Source organism: Vulpes lagopus, chromosome 7 (genome assembly GCF_018345385.1).
Source record: "Vulpes lagopus strain Blue_001 chromosome 7, ASM1834538v1, whole genome shotgun sequence".
NCBI classification, from domain to species: Eukaryota; Metazoa; Chordata; class Mammalia; order Carnivora; family Canidae; genus Vulpes; species Vulpes lagopus.
In genome coordinates this window covers 23,659,663-23,681,599 of record NC_054830.1, presented here as the reverse complement: position 1 = coordinate 23,681,599, position 21,937 = coordinate 23,659,663, and the positions used below count along the sequence as shown (strand labels likewise).

The window sequence follows — 21,937 nt, the reverse complement described above, 5'->3', positions numbered from 1 at the left end:
GGTAACTAACAGATACAACTCATTATTTCTGGATTCACTAGCTGATTTTTGTAAGTCTTCATTATATATATATATGTCTTTTAAATCAGTTGCTTAGCAATGCAATACTTTGGGTGTATAAATGTGTATGCATAGTTTTATACTTCTGTAGTTTGGGCTCTGAAATTAATTTATGGCCATGGAATATGCTCTTGCATCTCTTTTTTAGTTTAGAGCTTATGATACATTGGCTTATGAAACCTTGCTGAGAAAGTGGCCACACACATTTACTTTCTCTCCCATTGACACATGCAACAAGTGGCTAGTGAGTGTGCATTAGACAGACTCAGTGTGTTTTCATGGCAGCATTTTAGCAAATTCTTCCCAACATATAACTGCTATAAATTTGGTCTCACTTTTTCCCCTCACAATGTTGAAGTGTGTATTTCTAATCTCTGTCATTTGGACTTTAGGCTTTTTCCAGAAAAATATATCATCCCAGTTTTTAGGTATGAAGCTCCTTTGGATTTGCAATGTATTTTATTCTATATGTTCTCCTCGCAAAGTCATGTATTGGGAATACAGAAATGCTGAGATTTTCATTCCATTTGGGTGCAACTTTGTGTCCATTAAGTTTTCCCTTTTTTTTTTTTTTAAAAAAAAAGGCACCTGAAGTATAGCTATCACCTCTTAACCAACTTCTCAGCAGATCTGATCCTATGCTGAATGTTCATTTGATAATTTGATAAGTGCTCATTTGAATCTAAGCTTCCACCAAGGAATGAAAAATGTGAGCAGAAAGAGGATTAGAATGTGAGATGTCCTAGCTCCGTATGCATTGCTGAGCTCTCCTATGGCTAATGTTCATTTTTTTAATAAGCACCCTCTGTGGTACCTTTTTAGAATATAGATTATACAGATGTAATTGCTTTGGGAAAAACTGGAAAAGGGAGGTATTTATTGCAATGGCCACAAGATGGCAGACCTAAAATCCAGACTTCTCAAAGAGATTTGCTTGAGGAATTACATGTTTGAGGGTGCTTTAAAAGCCATCAGCTTCCCAAAGGAAGACTCCTACAGGTTATCCTGAATTGCTGTTCAATTCTGTGGCAGGCATAGCAAAGGAGAACAACTTCAAGCTGATGGGAATCTGGTTAGCCCCCCTCCCCCCATCAGATATGATGCCTTCCTGCTCCTTCTGGAAACCTGCTTTTTGCTTGGCACACACAGACACAGGACACTGTCTTTCCTTCCCCCAGTCAGAAGACACCACTGCCTTTTTTCCTTCCCCTGAATAGGAACTATCACAAAGGAGCTACTTCCACCAAATTTCTTTCTTTTTTTTTTTTTTTTTTTTTGTATTTCTCTACAAAGATCTGCTTTATAGAACCTTAATTCAATTTTCTTCAAATGTTGCATTAACAAAATTCTGGAATGTGCCCCCTTCTGCTCATATTCCTCTACAGCAATGACATGACAATCTGTTTTGTTTTTCATTATAATTTAGGCTATGGGAATAGTCTATTCCTTGTAAACATAAATAAAGGGAGGTTTGATTTAACACAAAAATTTCAAATTAAGAAGGGAAATATTTAGTTCAGGATATAGGAGGGCAATTTGCTGCTATGTGCAAAGACTTACTAACAACTTTTAGTAGCATTAAATATACAGAAGAGGGAAAATTAAAATGTATTATATTTTGGGAAATATGTATACATATACACACGTATATACATTTATATATATCACCAATAAGAAAAATAATTGGTCAGATGCCCTGAGCGCTAAACCCTGGAGTCAATGACCTATTTTCTGGCTGTTATTCATTTCCAACCAAAAAGTTAATGTGATAAGACAAGTGTCTTGACAGTAACTGATCATCCGTGGACAATAGGTTTAGCAAAGATCTGGCCCACAGTGAGGTCCAGATGTATTTGGTTTTCTTATTATCAATCATCAATAACCCTTCGAGGGAGTCTGGTTGGGTGTATTTCACACAGAAAGCTACATTGACAGAGTTAAGTGATCAACAGAGAAGCTTTCTCATCACTGAATGACGAGAATAATGGGAACAAACGAGAACTACAGCAAGCAATTACACACTAATGTCTGGTGTGCTAGTGTGTACCTCATATGCCTGGTGCAGTGCGGGGTCAGAAGCCCTTTATTTTATTTGCCCTCCCTGTCTTCCAAATTTACCCTTTTTTTTAGTTGTTTTTTTTTTTTTTTAATGGAAGAATTTTTGTTTTGAAGTTGTTTGACTTTGGTTCGATTTTGCACTTGACCTTGACTTTTAAAAGGTCACCTTTCAGAATACATTTCCATTTCTCATGTGGCATGAAATCATATCTCACCCACTTTTGTGTGGCCTTTCCTATCAGTTTGGATGGGTGCTATTGAACAGTTATTGACTAAATCAAACCTGGGTGGCCTGGGATGCAACTTCTATGATGAACACACTGTGTCCACAGTCAAGCTCTGTTTTCTCCTTTAAATTTCTTTGCAAAACAGACATCATCTTATGTAAGTCAAATGTGCAACTAAACAAAAACCAATTTCAGAGTCAGTCTTGAAAATAAGAGACCCACTGGCATGTTTAGAATGTTTATTATAAAGGGGAGCCTGGTAGAAAATAATGCAAAACTTGAATCTTTACATTTGGTGGTATCCATGTTATGTAATAACAAGTAATTGCTAACATTTGTGTGGTTGTTTCAGGCACCCCTGAACAGAATCTTTACATGCATTATCACATTTAACTCTTGCAAAGAATTAAGAGAGAATTACTATCATCCTTCTTAGTTCAATTATGAGGAAATCTAAGTTTCAGAGTCATTAAGTAACTTGCCCAGGGTCACAGAGACAACCAATTTTGCTGAGACTTAAACCCAGGTACGTTCAGTTCCAAAGTTGAGGATTAGTATCCTAATCAAGGACCTTAATCACTTCTTAAGGACATGAGTGATACATTATTTATGTAGATAAGTTTAAAGAAATCACGATAGGCTAAAAATCAAAAGAAGTAATTTCTTATCTCGTGTGTGTGCGTGTGTGCATGCACATGTGTGTGGTACACAGTAATCAGTAATACCTCAAACAGATGCCTTCTACTAGGACTTAGAGAGGGGCTCCTCCCATCTCCCATTGCCTTTTTATCAGTTCTCCCAAGGGATGGGAATGGGGCGAGCAATTTAGGATGGGGCTGGAACTCTTCCTGATACTCATCCTCCTCTGGCCTCTTCCACATGGGAAAGTCAGCTAGCCTCCAACATCCTGATACTCATTTGAGCAGAATGACACGAGGTGCCAACATTTGCCATCTTAGTGTCCTGAAAGTGCACAATGCTGCCACTTCAGAGTTTCCTGGCCAAGACACACGTGGTGGAACCCAAGGATGGCTCAGCTGCCCAAACTTAGGTCATGCCCTGAGTAAGTAGTGGGGTAAAAGCTGGTGCATGGAGTAAAGAGCTTCCACAAGACTTCATGGCCCCTATGTTAGGAAATTCCAGTCATGTGCTATTAGGTTTCAAAGACAAAATTCTCCGTAATTGGAGTAAACTGTTTCTTGAGGTCAGTTTTAGGTGGGCGACAGAGAGCAAACCACATTAAGGAGTCAGGCTGCCAAAGCCTGGCCTTTACAAATCTGGTCTGTTCTTTGTCCTTGGTGGAACTTGTGGTTGTTCAAATATATCTCACCCTGTGGGCCCCACCTTATGTGAACAGCTTTGCTTTCTGCGTGGGCCCTTCTGCATACACAATATATCATTCTACTGGTGGGTCGTGTTGATAGTAATTGATATCAGAAGACTTCCCTTTCTCAAGATGCTTTTTTAAAATTCTGCTTTTAAAATTTAAGCAAATGAGCATCTATCTCCAGAGTTGATCACAGCAAACCTCCACCCATCCTCACTCCAGGGGTGAGAGAGAGGCTGTTTTGAACAGGATCTTTCGTCACCGTCTGTCTTAAGTCACCTCCTACTGAACTTATGGTTGAAGATTCAGGGTCATGAGGGAAAGAAAACAGTAATTAACTGGGAAAAGTTGATTGAGCGGAATTTTTTTTTCCCACAGTATGATTAGAACATGACTGCGGGCTGAGCACCATACATAATGTAGGTTCTCCCTTGCATGTCATTATCCAAACATTTCTTAATGGAATGCATTTTTTAAGCATCTGCTTTTGTAATTGAATGTGTTCCTAAAGATGGGTCAGCTCACTAAAACAAGAGCCTGTAGGAAAGCAAGAAAAAGAATGTGTTAATACTTTTCCCCAATCCAATTTATAAGAGTTCCTAATTGGTCTGCCTCATTTACAATTCCTAAAATTAATTTTGGACCCTCTCAGCTCAAGTCATCATTAATAGAGTGACAGCAACAGGGAGTGAAATAGAAATGTTTATAAAGCTCCCTTTTAAATTGACTGTGATAAGTGATGTAGTGATGTATTACCATCAGAGGATTCTGGAGCTCTCTTTGTGAAGGTTAGCCACAGGCAACACTCAAAAGAAGGCATTTATCTTTGTGGGAGACGCCCTTCAGTCTTTTGTTTTATTCCATTGAGGTTTTTTTTTCAGGGTGGCTCAAACCATTTTTTTGGTGTTTTATTAGCTGTATCTTGACTACCTCCTACAAACTGAATGACAGCATAGGGCTATTAAATGTGTTCTTGCACATATTTTTATCCATTGTTAACCCTGACTAAATGTGTATAAGGGCACAGAAGGCCCCCCTCTTTTTACTTCATTGTTGCCCATATTTGTTAAAGAAATTATTCCCCTTGACGTTTGTTTAGGCTGCACTTTGATAAAATGCTGTCTATGGTCCACTTTCTTAGCTTGGCATTCAGCAGACTCTTATAGATTTATTTCTCTTTGCATTATCTTATCTTCCTTTCTAGCTTATTTGGGCTTCTTTTTCATATTTTAAGCTACATTTTGGGGCATAGACGGATCACCTTAGTAATTGTATACTGAAGCGTTGCAGTGTTCTAAAGATAATTTTGCAAGCCTTTGGCATATACTTAACCCCACTAACTATCTAAAGATGAGGAAATATGTTCTTTTCATGTTGTCTATGAATAGAAAGGACAGACTAAGTGTTGGAGGTGGTTTCAGACTTCTAGAAACCTTCTTCAGATTGATGGGACCGTAACAATTTCTGAAGCAATGTAAATCTGGCCTTGAATCTAGAAGATGATTCACTTGATGGAGAAAACAATGAGGATATTTCTTTGTGATTCCAATTTATATCCAAATGTCTTTTCACAGATACACTCTATACTTAAGGATTTTTTTTAAAGATGTAGATGTAAAAGGACATTAGAAATGCAAATATTTCCATTTTCCCAGACTTTGAAAGACTGAATCAAAATTCCCTTTTGGGGAGAAAAACAGTGGTAACATTTAAGCTTCCTAATTTATTACAATGTTTGCCATTTTCTCAGAACAGGCCTCTGTGTATTTTCAGTAAGGTATTTGTCAGTAGGTGTAGTAGTTGTATTAGCAAATTGCCTTATGGGAATTGCAAAAAGTATAGAATCTGGTATATGGCTGGCAAATGAAGTTAATCTTTAAAAAATGTATGTTCAAAAAAAAAAATGTATGTTCAGTATCTTCAAAAAGCCCCTGACTACTAAAGCAGGAATGATGAAAACCCATTTAACTCTGCAGAATTAGCTCACAATGATTTAAATTATTAGTTGAAATGTATCAGCTTGATAAAGAATTATTTAAAATTCATTTTATAAAGCTTATTGCTTAAAAAAGCCACAAATGCAGTGGTTCTGTCACCCTAGAATTAAGAGTTTGCTTTGCCTGACATCCCTGTACAAATAAGTAGTGGCCATATAAGTCTTAAAATATTCAGAACATTTTTCCAAACATCCTAAAGTGTAAAATGTTCATATTTCTAGTTTTATATACTTTTTTTCTACCAATTACTCTTTGCTTTAAATAGACTGGAATTATTGAACATAGATTTCAATCAAGTTATTTTAAGGGAAATTATCAGTAGTTTATGGTTAACATATAAAGGAGGATTTCAAAATATATATATGATTCTTGTTACACTAACCTTATTCATAGTTCTATGATTGTATAATACCAGCATTTATAAAATAGATTTGTTAGCCTGAAGCAAACAAAACAAAATAAAAAAAATAAGGAAAATGTTACAAAGAAGAAAATGGGTTATTTTGCATGAATATTAATGTTGATGAGTAGTGGTTTTAAATATACTTTTATAAAAATGATTTAAATGTATTTGAGGTATAATAATTGATACTGGGATTTGGGACTGTATTTGGCAATAACATCTGCAGAGAATTAGGAATTGACATATGTTTTGTAATCAACAGTTTTCTGATCAACAAAAAACCAAGAGTTAGAAATTAATTTATTGGGAATTTTAATGATATTACAAGAGGAAATATAAGTTTTAAGTTGGAAAAGGAATTTAGAAGAGTCTATGTTGGCAAATTGAATTAAAAATATTTTTTTAAAAAAGAAATCTCAACAGTCAATATAAAAAGAAAGAAAGATCAGTTTTTAGACTGATGACTTGTAACAGTTATTAAAGCTGTGTTAATTCTTAATTTTGACCTGGAAGACGAAAATGGGTTGAAAAGGACCATAGGACATAGAGATATAAAAGTTGATCCAGGGAACCTATTTAGGTAATGCTTACAATTAAGCGGGAGATGATGTAGATTGTACCAGACATGCGTATATGAAAGTATTTGTGCGTGCACTTAACCCGTGCATAAAGACTAGAGGGACAGAGAGAACATAATAAATACCTTGATGGGAAAATGAACACATTTCACATATGCCAAGTATTTGAAGCATGCATTTGCAGTTTTTTTGGTGACTGAGAAGCTTCATTTACAGTGTTTTAATGTTTACTCTCATGATATTTTGTGAGAAATGGGAAGAATGCTGGAAGGTATGGGTAGAAAGGGGCAAAAACCAACCTATTTCACCAACGTGAGGTAATGACCATTAGCATTTTAGTGGTCTTTCCTTCCCATTTTTTTCTATGAATATAGTTTTATGTTTTGGCGATCTTATATATACACATGCACATCAAGAACTGTGAGGATTCTAGATTTTTCCTTATTGGCATGCTAATAGGTTAGTCTGCCTCTGTTTCATGGATGTAGGTAGATGACCAGAGACTTTGAGGTCAGAAACAAAGGACTTCACTGCTCAAGGTGCAGAGAGTAGGATCAGTATATTTATGTCAATTCTCCTTTCCTTAAGTCCCGTGGAAGCAAGGCAGATGGACCAGACGAATAGCTGTACCTACAGTGGATTGATTACATTGCAAGAGAAGAATCCTCAATCTACGGAATCTGAATCTTTTATAATGGCAGTAACATGCCTGCTCTTTGCTCTGGATTGAGATACTAAAAAAAAAAAAAAAAAAAGAGAGATACTATTATATGAGGGCAGTAAGCATGTCTACCCTCTGATCCAAAGGAAAAAAATACCTCTGTCTTCTAAGGCTATTCACTATACAAACGTTCTGGAAAGATAGTGAGAAAAGAAGATAGTGACTTTGCTTGTAAAATGGGCAGAAATATGAGACACGTGTAGAATTGTCTCTCAACAAATGTTTTCAAAGATCTTTTTTAGTCAGCATTTTACATGCAGCATATAGCTGTAAAGAGTGAAATGTAGAGAGATATCTGGGTGGCTCAGTCAGCTAAGCATCTGACTTCAGCTCAGGTCATGATCTCAGAGTCCTGGGAGTCTGGGATCTCAGAGCCCCACACCCCATGCTGAGCTCCATGGTTAGTGGGGAGTCTGCTTCTCCCTCTCCATCTGCCCCTACTCTTGCTTGCATGTGCATGCTTGCTCTCTCTCTCTCTCTCTCTCTCTCTCAAATAAATAAATACAATCTTTTTTTAAAAAGAGTGAAATGTGGAGATGCAGCATAATTTATGATCAATTCCCAGTATTTCTACCAATGATTTCTTAGGTTGTTTCCATTAAAAAAAGCATCACATGGACATTTCACTTTGGGGCAGAGTGGAGTAAAATAATGCAATCACCTTAGGTGTGTGGTAGTTATATTGGAGGAGGTAGCAAATAGGCTCCCTTTGATTTGAAGGCTGTGCTGCCTCTTCAGCTTGGCTTTATGTACAAATATGCACAAACTGTGAACAGTAAGCATGTCTATTGTCTCAAGATGTTATCCAGAAGGAGACAGGCTGTGTGAAGCTGGATTTGAATGCTGCTGTTGATAGTCCAGGCTGCACTGGTTTTCTTCTGGAAAGTGGACATAGTCCCTGACATTTCTGCTGCTCATATGTCTGACTGAGCCTCCAACAGAAGCTCCTACTGCCTGCCATTAGCAGGGCCCAGAAAAGTCCATACAAATCCCTGCAGTGAAAAGGGAGAAAATCTGAGATCCAAATAATGACCATCTTGTTCAAACATCTGGAGGGGGCCTGGTCTGGAGGGGGCCTAGTCTGGGAATTAAAGAAAGATAAAACAGGATCATGACCAGGTTTTAGTCCTGGGACTTGTATGCAAAGAAAATACCCAATACAGACACTTTCCCAGGACTGCGACGTCTTATAAGAGGTCTTCTCTCATTTTTAAAAGAATTACAATGCTTTGGGGCACTTGAGTGTCTCAGCTAGTTGGACATCTGGCTTTTGATTTTGGCTCAGGTCATGATCTCAGGGTCATGCCCCAGGTAGGGCTCCGTGCTGGGTGTGGAGCCTACTTGAGATCCTATCCCTCTGTCCCTCCTCCAGCTCTTTCTCTTTCTCTCTCTCAAATAAATAAATACAATTAATCTTAAAAAAATTAAAAATCGGAGTGCCTGAGTGGTGTAGTCAATTAAGTGTCTGACTCTTGGTTTCTTCTCAGGTCATGATCTCATTGGTTATGGGATCAGCCCCACATCAGGCTCCTCACTGCTTGTAAGAGCCTCTCCCTCTGCCTCTCCCCCTGCTCATGCTCTTTCTTTCTTCCTCTCTCTCAAAATAAATAAATCTTTAAAAAATAAAATTAAAAATAAAAATTAAATAAAAATAAAAAATGAAAGGAAGATTTGTACAGTGATATCTTCAGACATTTTTTAAAGTACAAGGTAGACATATATTTCTTGAGCAAATGTTTTTGACCCTCACTATGTGCTTAGTGCTCTTTCATAAGCCAGAGAATTGATGGTGCACAAGGTAGATGAGGTTCCAGTTTCATGGAGTGCCAAACCTGGACAACAAATAATGAATGTCTAAGATCCTTTTAAATAGCAAAGAGTTTTATGAAGAAAGAGTATAATAAGTATAATGTGATACAGTGGCTTGGGCACAAAGTAGAAGGTAGGGAGTCACTGCTAGGTAAAGGAGCTAGAGAGGGCTTTTCTGAGTAAGATACATTTGAGTTGAGACCTGAAGGGTAAAGAACTGTGCGAGGGCATTCCAGTCAGAGGGTATGGCAAAAGCAAAGCTTATGAGGTGAAAATAAGTATAACATTTTCAAGGACTAGAAAAAGTTTGGACACAAAATGTGCTGGAGTCTACTGATTATGGAAGGAGAAGGGGCACAAGGTGATCTCAGAGAGGTGGTCAGGGCCAGTTGGTATAATGAGTCACAGGCATCAATAAAGGGTCTGGATATCAAGTCTAATGGGTGACGCAATGGATTTTGCAATCAGCAGAGTGGTAGAATTCAGATTTATAATATTTTTAAAGATTACTTGGGGTTTTGTTCCAGGGAGACCAGTGGTCTGCAGGAGTGAATGCTGGTGGTTAGGAGAAATTTGGTAGCAGTTGATCAGTTTAGGTAAGGAATCTCTTCTGGAGTGAAACCTACTGAAGTTGTTAATGGGTTGTCTCTGGGTAGAGAAGAAAGGGAAGGAATCAAGAATGACTTCTAGGCTTGGTGTTTGGGTTACTCAGTGGGTGGTGGTATAATTACTAGATAAGGAAGACGAGACTGAGGAAGGAATGGTATTTGGTGGAATGGCAGAAAAGCATCATTAATTACATTGAAAATGGAAAGGACCACCCTATCAAATATCTATGTCTGCCTTCAGAAGAAAATCTTGCATGAAAAAAATGATATTTATATTAAAATTGTTGGCCAGTTTTGTTGGGTTGTCTTGGTGTACCTAGAACTTTACTTGGCAAATGGTGGGTGGGTGGATGGATAGATGAATGAATGGATGGATGGATGGATGGATGGATGGACAGATGGACAGATGAATGGGTGGATTAAAGTGTCCTAGAAGTGAATGCTCAGAGTGATTCCCTCCATTTCTAACTTGCAGCTTTGTCTATGAAGCCAATGAAAGATGGCTCCTTCAGAGAAAGCAGTGCATGGGTCTCGGGGGTTCTGACACAAACTACTTTGTCCATTCTGAAAATCAAAGAGTTAGCTTGTCTTAAACATTGTCCATGATTCCATCCCATTAAGACAATGCTCTATGGTTCATTTCAACTATAAATGACAACTTTTTTTTTACACTTTATAAAAATTATCGCAATAATCTTTATTTTACCAGACAGGAAGCGCTGCTTGCGGCAATCAGTGAAAAAGATGCAAATATTGCCTTGCTGGAATTGTCTGCTTCCAAAAAGAAAAAGACACAGGAAGAAGTCATGGCCCTCAAGAGGGAAAAAGATCGGCTCGTCCATCAGTTAAAACAGCAGGTGGGGCCTCCTGCACGAAAGGTGTGTTTTGCTGGTGTGGGGGCTTGGGTGCTTTCTCTGGGTTTAGCTACTCTTCATTCTCCCATGTCCATCGTGCCAGCTCAAACAGCTAAAACCAGGTAGGAATGAAATGGCCCAGGTTGTTGCTGGAACATCACTTTACTGCTTTTCTGTGTTTATGTGCATGTGCCTGAGCTTGTGTGGTTTGCAGCCAGCTCTGTTTTCCTTTCTTTTGTATTTGCATCATCTCCCCAGAAATAGCTCTCAGGTCTCTTCCTTCCAGTGGACTTTGTATGACTTCTGACTAAATCTTACAAACTATGAATTAAATTCTGGGCACTTTCTTTCTCATTGGAGCTATTACCTTCTGTTTTGCTCACTTTCTGGGCCCCATCAGTAACTCTCCTCATCTAGTTCTTTATACTTCTTTCTCTCTATACTTCCAACTTTGATTCTTTAACTAGTTCCTTCAGGACCTTTTTGGCTAAGGAACATCTCCCAGCCCCTAGTACTGCCAGACTACGCTTGGAGACCTCCCCAGCCATTATTTAAACATTCTTTTTATCACCTATTTACCCAGTTATCCATCTTTTTTCCTCCTCTCTAGGCCAGTCTATTTCTTCTGAGGGAGAAGGAAGGAGGGGCAAAGTCCTAACTTGTATAGAAAGTAGTTCTTTTCTTTTTGGAGGGGTTTCTGAAAGTGGCTTGAATGGAAATTGTACCTGAAGCATATTACAAAATCATTCCTGAAATCTTCAGACATTATTTCTTCTCCATATATAACTTGGGGGCTTTGGGTAAGCAAATAGTTAAAAGAAATTCACTTGGATTCTAGCTTCATGATGAAACCAACTCAGCAAATACTATGGCTCAATGGTCTGTGGTCTCACAAGGTAACAGGTCACATCTTAGTTCTGGGCACATGTGGCTCTGAAGCTTTCTAAATGCCATATGATACCACATGGAGTGTGTCCACATCAATTTCAGCCTCCAGGACTGGTTCTCTGCCTGCTAGGGTGATCTGGGCACAGTGTACAAGATGAGTGGAAGGGAAGCCAAAGAAATAAACCCTTTCACCTCACAATTGGGCCAATTCTTTCCCTCCTCAGAAAGGAGGAGTCAACCTTTGGCCCTGAACCAGAGTCCATTTCTCATAGGGCTGCCTTGCTGAGAGAGAGAGACCAATGCCATGCCTGGGTGCCCTCTCCTGCAGAGGAGGGTCCCAGTCACTGCCAGACATTGGGGTCATTCCACAGAGCAGCATGCCTCGCTAGCGCTGGCCCTGGGGGTTGGGAACTGCTTCCATCTGACCTCTTTGTTTGGGGCTATGCATCTTCTACACTGGGCTTTCCACCCACTTGGCCACAGAAAGTCAAGATAAGCCCCTTTCTTTGCTTTCTCCTAACTCCTTCCCTGTGAGCCCTGCACCCTCCCCTCCTGCACCTAACCATTGTAGCTTTCTCCCACAGGTATATAGACCTAGGAAACAGCCCCTGAGCTCGAATATACCATGCACTTGTGATGCTGGCTACAGCCCAGATATTACGGCCAAGTACCACGGGTCCAGCTACGATGCATACATGATCCAAAGGTCTCAGGTCAGTCAGCAGCTAAGGAAACACTCACCCCCACCATGGGGGGTGGGGATGCATAACAGCTACATCCTGCCTTGCCCTTTACCTCTTTTGATGATTTCGAGTAGTTGGTGGCCAAAAATCCTGAGACCATAGATGATAGCATTCTATCTTGATTTGTAAAGTGATTTCATTTATTATGTATTTGCCAGGGGTTCCAGACTTGGTGGCTACCCTCTGGGACCAGCTCTTCTAAAATGGCCTGGCATTACTGCAAAGCCAAGGCTGCCAGAGGCCTTATTGTCAGGCATAGTGGATTAAATTTTTCTTTCTGTCTCTTAGATACCTTGCTCCCCAAATTTCCCTTTACTTTTCCAATAAGGAATTTTTTTAAGGCTGTTTTTTCTCTTTCTCAGCATCATGAAAATGCACTCCTGGATTCCAGGAAGGATTGAGTGTAGCCCTTCAATTTGCTCCTGGGAAACTGCACAAAGCCTTCATTATTCACGACAGGCTTGGTTTTGGGTATCATGGGGCACATTTGGGAAACCCCAGCCATGCAGAGTTAGGCTTCTGCCTGAACTAAGGGCTCTTGTGGAAAAAGAGACAGCAAAAGAGAAGGATGGGCTCCTTGATGATTTAGGTTTGAAATCCTTCCCCATACCCTGTAGGCAACAGAGAAGGGGGGGGGGGGGAAGCACACAAATTGATGTACCCTTGTTGTAAATGATATGATTCTAAAGACAATGATTAATTGGCTTTAAAAGCACTCCCTTTTAATTGAGTGTTTGTTCTGTGCCAGGATATGTATCCAGTGTTTCTCAGGGACTTTGCCCAGTGTCCTCACAGCAGCCCTGTAGTATGGATAGCAGGATCGCCTCCCTTTTCCAGGGGGCATAACTGAGACTCAGAGTGTGGAATAAACCAGCCTAAAACACACAGCTTGTAAGCAATAGAGCTTGAGTTTTGGATAGTCTACCTGAGTCCACACATACCCCACCCAGTTCAGGAAAGAATTCAGAGTGACAAGCAGAAGGGTATTCCAGAACCTGGGAGGTCCCCTTATCTTTTTAAGCTTGAAGTAGATGCCAAAATGCCCATTTAAGAATGTACTTAGACTATTCATAAGGGGTGGGTTCTGCCTAGAGCTCTTAGGTTTAGGCTATTTGATCACATCAGTAATTCCTAATACTTCTGAGTTCTCACCACATGCCAGAGGTGGATGTAAAGATTTTACATACACTAACTCATCAACTCCCAACAACACTGAAGGGCTGATGCTCTTATAAGAGGTCCAGAAAGGTTGGGTCCCTTGCTCAGGCTCCACAGCTGGACATTCTATGATACTTGAAAAGACCCTTTTCCACACAACCATAACCGGATTTTGCAGATGCCATCTAGAGTTGGACTGCTTAGGATGACTCTTACTTGAGCATTTGTTAACTGTGTGATCGTGGGCAAAATACTAAACCTCCATAAACCTCAGTTTTGTTATCTGTAAATTGGGCTAATAATCTAATTCGAAGTGTTGTGAGTGTATTGTATGTAAAGAGCTTTGCACCTGCCTGGCACATAGTAGGTGCTGTAAATGTGTGAGCTGCTATTACTACTACTATTACTACTACTACTACTACTACTACTACTAATAATAATAATAATAATAATTGATTTTATCATCACCAACCCTCAGAGATAGTTTGATTTTTATTTCACTGTTGATATTTTTCACAAACCTAGGAGTCCTAACTTATTAAGAACATACTCTTGACTGTGGGAGAAACTGCAGACAGATGTTAGTACCTAGTAAGCCTTCCTGGTCCTCCCTCCCTTAAAGTCCAAGCACTTGGGGAGCAGTGAGCAGTCATGTCAAGAACTGTAGACCCCAGGTCCCAGAGTGCTGAAGAGGCTCATAGTGCTTATTAAATTTGCTTGAGGGATCCCTGGGTGGCACAGCGGTTTAGCGCCTGCCTTTGGCCCAGGGCGCGATCCTGGAGACCCGGGATCGAATCCCACATCGGGCTCCCGGTGCATGGAGCCTGCTTCTCCCTCTGCCTGTGTCTCTGCCTCTCTCTCTCTCTCTCTCTCTCTCTGTCTCTGTGACTATAATAAATAAATAAATAAATAAATAAATAAATAAATAAATAAATAAAATTTAAAAAATAAATTTGCTTGGTTTGTGTATGCAGTCACATAAAGTGAATCAGAGAAGGCACCCCTGGGAGAGCAAGTCTCAGACCTCCACTGTCATTCCTGCATAAGTGACCTCGGAGAGCAGAGCTCTTTCAAGTGCCCATGCCAATGGGAAGGAAAGGCCTGGTCTGGATGTTCATCTGCCCAATGTGCTGTGAGGATACTGAGGCAGACTGGCTCATGAGAGATGCCACCCTCTTCATGCTACCTCCTGCTCAGCTCAGCTCATGCAAGTCTTTCTACTGCCCATGACATTCACAGTGACTGAACATCAGTAGCTCATTCAACAATCCCCATAGTTATTGTACTTTGCCAAGAACATAGTAGTCACTCTATAAATATTTGTTTTGTGAATAAATGCATGATTACCACATGCCAGGCTCTATGCCAAGTGCTTTATGTATACATAAGTTTACAAATATTATCTCACTTTTTCCTCATAATCAACTATCCAACATATTGCATATCTGCCATGTGTCAGGCTCTCTGCCAGGTGCTGGGGATTCATCCACAACATATTTTATTTGCCGCAATGAGGATAGCATCATTCTTATTTTTGAGTTAATCAAACCAAGGTTCCAAGAGACCACATGACACAACTACCATACCTATACATACATATCTGGTTGTACAGGGTTGGGCTTCTGAGATGTAGGAGTGCTGACACTTTCCCTTTAGCTAGGCTAACTACTGCATCCTTAAAGCAATAGTGTAAGCCATGGATTAGCCCCCACACCTCACAAATGTTGTCAGAGGAATCAAGTTTGAATGCCTCAGCCTATGGCTTACAAGCTACTCAAGGGCACAAGTGTGAGTGGGTATGGGTAGCTTGGTGAGGCCAAGTGCCATGTTGGGATTTAACTCAACAATATTCATTGAGTGCCTTCCCAGTAATAGAATGGTATGCATTTTTGGAATACATCAGTGACCAAAATAGATAAAGACACCTTCCTTGTGGAGTTTATGTTTTAATGCTTGGGGTGGGGAGGATGGGAAAAAGGCAATAAATCTGAACATCATAAATAAGTAAATCACATGGTAAAAAAAAAAGAAAAAAGAAAGAAAAGTGTAGACCAGTATAAGGAGAACAGGAGTGTCAAGGGAAGAATTGAGGATGTGGTAACAATGTAAAATAAGGTAGACAGATGGGCCTCATTGAGAAGGAGACACTTGAGCAAAGATGTGAAGGAGGTGAGAGAGTGAGAGCCCTTTAGAAATGTAGGAGAAGAGTGTTTTGGCAGAGGGAATCACCAGTGCAACGCCCTAAGGCAGGCACATGCTGCTGTGTTTGGTGAAGAAAAGGGAAACCAGTGTGGCTGGAGTAGAACAGACAAGGAAGTGAAGAGGTTAGCTATCAAAGCAGTAATGGGGTGCAGATAGGATGTGTAGGACTCTTGTGCAAGATCTGCTGAGAGTGGTACATTCTAGAGGAGAAGTTCTCTGCAGTTAGGAAACAAAATACATTAGCTATGCAAACTCAGAGCAAGGAGGGCTTTTGGGTACCACTCAGAGTGCCCTGTCTAAGGCTGCCCTACTTGAGTCTACCCTCCAGATCCCCTGCCGTTAGCTACTAAGGAGTCCCATTGCTTAGCTTGCATTTTTAAAAAGCATTTCCATTTCCACTGGAGCCATGAAGAACTAATGCCAAAATTTGCTTGTCATGGCTAGTGAGAACCTTTGAGTAGGAACAGAACCCTTTGACGAAATATCCTCCCTGACTTTCTGGCAATCTCAACAGTATACTACTGAAGTCTAAATCCTGCATTCTCCTTACCATAAGGAGGTAAGCAGGTGGTCAGGAATGGTCATCATCATGACATTGGCCTACTCAGGGTGATGGCTATGCCTAGGAGAAGTACAGCCTGCCTCCAGGCCAAGACAGAAATTCTCAAATCTCAGTGGACAAAAGCTTGGTCTTTTTTTTTTTTCTTTTTCTTTTTCTTTTTTTTTTTTTAAGCTTGGTCTTTAGAAAAGATAAATCTTATGATACACTTATCACTCTTCAGCCTTATTTCTCAAAAATCTTCCCTGGCTTCCTTTACTGGAAGGATAAAATCAAATTCAAACCAATATGTGCTCTGCTTTGTACATGCAATGCAATCCCCTCTGCCTAGAATACATTTCCCTCTTTTCCTTACCTAGTTAATAGCCATTTACTCATTCAATCTCAATCCAACACCACTTTTCTCAGGGAAGCTTTCTGGAACTTTCTCAATTGGGTAAAATCTCTAGTTTGACACTCCTATAGAATGTGTACATCACTTAATTGCACTGTAACATATGCAATTTTGCATTTGTTCTTTGATCATTTGAATGGTAACTATCTGCCCTGCTAGTTTATGAGCCCCAGGAGGACTAAGAACGAGACTCTGAGACTTTTTTGTTGTTGACCATTTATCTCCGGGCCTAGCACAATTGCTAGCACATAGTGGGCATTTAGTAAATATTTGTTGAAAGTATAAATTCATAAGTGAGTGAATTACCAGGGCAGCTTATTTTAAAAAGAGACATTATTGATCAGTCATGACTTTGACAAAACTTAGTCTTATGATTCTTCTCCCCCCAGTATTCCAGGCAGCCACCACCTATAGGAGTTGGTAGAAGATATGAGACTTGTTTGCCAAATGATGAACACAAAATGTTGTCATGTCCTTTCCTGCCATGATGTAAGACATTTTACAGAGATTGCCTTTTTCCGTACTTGAATAATGTGCAATTGTGGCCATTTTGAACCTTTCTTCTGAATCTATTCACTGTATTTTAGTTCAGATCCCCTCCAAATTTGGGGATTCTTCTTGAATAAAATGTCACTGAGTTTCCAGATGTGGCAAAGGTTACTTGTTGTTATGAAGGGAGCTCTTCTACTTCATCCCTGAAAAACTTCTGAGTGTCATAAATCAATTTGCCTAGAAATACCTAAACTCCTGTTAAACATCTGTCAGGAGAGCTAGAGAAGGTGATATGAAATGAGTTCAGAAATTCCAAGTATGCTTAACAACAAAAGAATCTTTATGACACTCTTCAGGTGTTGACATTTGGGTTGGTTCTAGGCTAAGCAAGGTATAAAGCTGAGAGAGCAGTACAAATTAACTTTCTGTTGCATAAAAAAAGATAAAGGATTAATCATAGCTTAGTAGTAGATACATAAGTCTGTCCAACTTTTGTATTCTTCCCAACTGCATTTCTTCATAAGCACACCTCTGACACTTTTACTCTGGCTCTTTAAAAAAAAAAAAAAAAAAAAAAATCTGGCTTCCAGATTTTTGCAATTTTGAGAGAAGGTCTCAATTGGGAATGAGTTAAGTTTTCTTTTCTTTCTGTGGGGAGACTAGTTCTGAAAAATATTAGTAAAAATAACCAATTTTCCTTCTTTTGTGTTTTGGATCCAATCTCCCCCAACTCTTTTTCTTCACCCTTAAAGGAAGGACTGACATCAAAATAATTAATTCTGAAATCATTGGATTTTTTCTGCTGCTAAGGGGTTTTTGAAGAAAGCTTAAAACTAAATCTTACCCCCTAAGCCTTATTCCCAAATGCTCCCCTGTGTGCTGAAGTAGTGATATGCACATCCTTGATGAAAATGCCTTCTTAAAATGAGGGCCAGACACTATTGTTTAGCTAAAATTAGAACCAGCTTATTTCTCAGAACTGGTTAGAATACCTCTGTGATCAGAGATAAGTTGTGCTTGGTTTTCTTTTCCCTTTCCTACTAGTTCTGGGTATTGCTTTTGGCTACCAGGAAATATACTGGGCATTTTGGGACAGGGAGGTATTAATAGGCCAGGAGAGACTAGTCCAGGTCAACATTCTGGAGGCTATGCTAGTTCTGTAGAGTAGTATCTATTTGGGTAGCTTTCCCCCCTCTCCGGTGTTGTTCAGGTCATAGAACTCCTATTGAAGAATTAGCCAAGTAAGTATGGCCAAGAATGGGAGATGGTGGAGGCTGCCACCATCTTGCTGTTGAACACTTTCAGGTTGTAGGGATGGAATCTTAGTCAAACTGGATCTTGGCAGAGACAGAACCATCCTGTCAAGGAAAGTGGGAAGCACCTGCATGGGATGGTTGGTCAGGCATTTCTTTCTCTTTCTGCTTGAGGCCACACATGGTTATGCTTCCTATTTACACTTCCATTGCCTTGTATGCAGATGACTTTTAATTACACTTTATGGTTCAGGAGGTGAGCACAATTAAACAGCAGTGGAGGAGCTCTGTGCAGTAGGGTTCCCATAGCCTCATGTTTTGGTTGGATGAGCTCCAGAAAAGCTTGATTTGATCCCAGCATTGTAATGCATCACAGACTTGCCCCAGATCAAATTGCTGAAATGCAAATGCATTGGTTTTCACTGCAGACTTACTTTGGGTTAAGTTGTTCTTGTCCCACTGGTAGAATCTAGGCACATCTCTATTTATCATTGATTTCGATGCAAGGCATCTTCACAGTATATGTTCCAGAGAACCCTCCTTTAAAAAAGAAATATTCAGATTCCTCCTTGGCAGACCAAGGACAGTGTATCTCAAGGAGATAAAGCTTGAAGTACTCAGTGTTACTGAAAAGTTTCCTCATAGTGTCTAAGTAATTGGTCAGGACACTAGTCTGCTTTCTTTACCTCGACTTTCCTCACTCTAAGTAGCTGATACCTCAACCCCAGTACTCTGGGTATCAATTCAGCCGACCAGTTGCAACATGAAATGGCACTCGGATTGCGGAGGCAAATATTTTCTTAGGGATTCAACAGGTTTCCCAAATCTCTGTTGGAGGTGCATTTTCCCAGAGCTGCAAGCTGACTTTGATGGTCCACTTTCTGAGTCTTTCATTTGAATAGTCATATTTTTAAAACCACTTTGGTTCCCTTCCCTAAATATTCATGGAGTACCTTTGGTGAGATTGTGTTAGGCCCTCTTGAGCTATAGAAGGACATACTGAGTTCACCTTTGAACCTTGGGTTTTTATCATCTCTACCACCAGTATGACAAATGTTAGCTCATGAAATGGATAACAGGGGAAAATTGCTATTTTTTGGTGCAGATGTGCTATCAACATTCAAAAATCTTTCCTTGCTGGAGAGGTCAGGGAATGCTTCCTACAGAAGTAGGAATTCCTGTGAATTTTATGATTGGCAGCCCATAGTCTATCTTTTGTGACAGAGGCTTATCCATGATACTTCTCTAAAGTATTTAAAGATTCTAATATAAGAATTGCTAGTTTTAGAAAAGCTCTTTACTTTTTAAATATACCTTTCTAAGTAGAAAAACTTGAAAACCTCAACTTGATCAGTGTGTTCCTCCATTTTTAGAAATACGTAAAGGGAGAGATGGATATGACTTTTAAGTTCAGAGTGATTTGCCAACTGTGCTTCAGTAATTTGAAGCACCCCCCACAGTATCCAGCAGTTGGCAGAGCACATTAGAATAACAGGCTTAGCTGAAGGTGACCAAAACAGAGAATAGCATACAAATGCCAAGAAGATCTCTCACGCCCTGTCTCTCTCTTTTTTTATTCAAATTTCACATCTGTGCTCTATTTTTAAACATTTATTCTTTAAGTGATAACGCATGTTTTACCAAGCCTCTTATTGGATTAGACATGTTTGAAATCCCCTCGATTTTAACCTGTTCATTACTGCCTCTAAGAACATTCAGATCCATCACCAAAGCAGACAGCATATATGGGGGAAGTTCCCAAGATGTCAGCCACCAGGAAGCCATTGTACTTTGGGAAAGGACGGATCCAGCTGTTACACTGGGTAGATTTGAGGGGATCTTAAACTGACATTGCTTCAAGAGGACTTTGTGTGTGTAATGTGTGCATCATTCTTGCTCTTCGTGACAGTTTTTCTACTCACCTTTTAGAGTGGGAGTAACTAACAATTTTTGAACTCTTGCTATATACCTGGCACTGGGTTTTAAATATATTATCTCATTTAATCTTCACAATTCTGAAAACCAGATGTTATTAATATCATTTCAGAGATAAGGAAACTAAGGTCCGGGAACTAGGTGAAGACACCGCAACTGAAGTTGTGAAGAGGTCTCACTTCAGAGCTCTTCCATACTCTTCTCAGCCCAAGTCCCCAGGTTGCTGCCATACCTCATTCAGTCATCGCCCCCAAGCAACGGGGTAGCATAAAAAGAAGGCTTTATCTTGTGATACTGAGCACCACTCCTCCTACAGGCCCCACCAGCTCCGGCTATGACCTGAGGTCACACATGCAGGCTGGGAAGGGAGACTTATCTCTTTCTACATCACCAGGTGTCTCCTGCTGCCATGGGGAAGGTTTGCCACAGGCTTGATCAAGTCTGCCACATTTTCTGCTTCCCTATGTGAAATCTTGGCACTTGCCTCTTTTAGCCTTTGTGTTTCATTCTCAAGATAGCTGCTGGAAGCCTTTTTCGCTCTCCATTTTCCACTGTCTTCTTCATCATCTCATATATAAAACAGGTTTCTCCTGGTCTCTTTTCTCTCCCTCCCTCCTTTCCTTCCTCTCATCATATAATTAAAAGTCCTTCCAGGCTGTCTTCACCTTATCATTTCAAATGAATTGAAAAAAGATCTGACTTCCTGCCCTTGTGTCTTCCTGATGCTGAATTTCAAAATGAAAGAAAAGTCCTTCTCCCCCTCCCTTTGTGTTCACACTGCCCCTTGCATAACTGTGTCTAAATCACACTGATTTGTCATTGATCAGCAGTGGTGTACAGATTGTGCTTCCCTGGCTTCAGAATTTCTTCTTTTTAGGCTTTTTCAAACAATAATGTTTCAGGAAAGGGGATTACTGCCCCTTCCCTCTCATGATTGCAGAAAGACAATTATCAAACACAGTATTTAGCATTCTTGTAGTTTATCTTTACTCTCTCTTAACTACATATTCTTTTTGGGAAGATGCCATTTTTTTTCCATTCTCTGCAACATGCTACTAAAGACAGAGTTAAAACTTCTAGAACGTCTCAGGTGTGTGTTTTTTTTTTTTTTTAAATGTGATCCATAGTATTGCACAATATTAAAAAGTAATAAGGATTTAATTCTGTAACCATCCTTATTATGTTAATGATACTTTTCCATACTTGACAGCATATAAATATATGTTTTATCATAAAAATAGTATGCTCGTTTTAGAAACTTAGAAAATGTATGTAAGAATCTAAAATCACCCATAATCCCGCCATTCAGAAATAACTGTCATTAAGATTTATAGTTTCCTACATTCCATTGTCTACATACATATTTGAACAAAGACATGACATACTACATAATAAAGTTTTTTTTAGCCTTATAAACATTTAATGTTATACATTTTCCCATGTCCTTAAAAGCCTTCAAAAACATATATCTTGGTTGTATGATTTCCATCATTGCCGTAATTATTTTTATCATTCTCTTATTTTTGGAATTTCAGTTGGTTTCTAGTTTTTCACTTTTATAATCATATTTGATGAACATCTCAGTATATAAATCTTTTTTCTGTTATTTCCTTCATGTTAGTGCTCAAAAGTTGAAATATTGGAGTTATAGTTGTTTTAAGGATTTTAGAG

At 39.5% G+C, this 21,937-nt stretch overlaps 1 protein-coding gene across 1 annotated transcript in view; it reads left to right on the top strand.

Moving 5' to 3' along the window:
- ERC2 (ELKS/RAB6-interacting/CAST family member 2) overlaps nucleotides 1-21,937 on the top strand; it is a 907,564-nt gene that overhangs the window by 682,889 nt on the left and 202,738 nt on the right. The window contains exon 15 of the mRNA XM_041762409.1: nucleotides 10,498-10,645. Within this exon, the coding sequence (XP_041618343.1) occupies nucleotides 10,498-10,645 (148 nt within the window). The remainder of the gene's footprint in view (nucleotides 1-10,497; nucleotides 10,646-21,937) is intronic.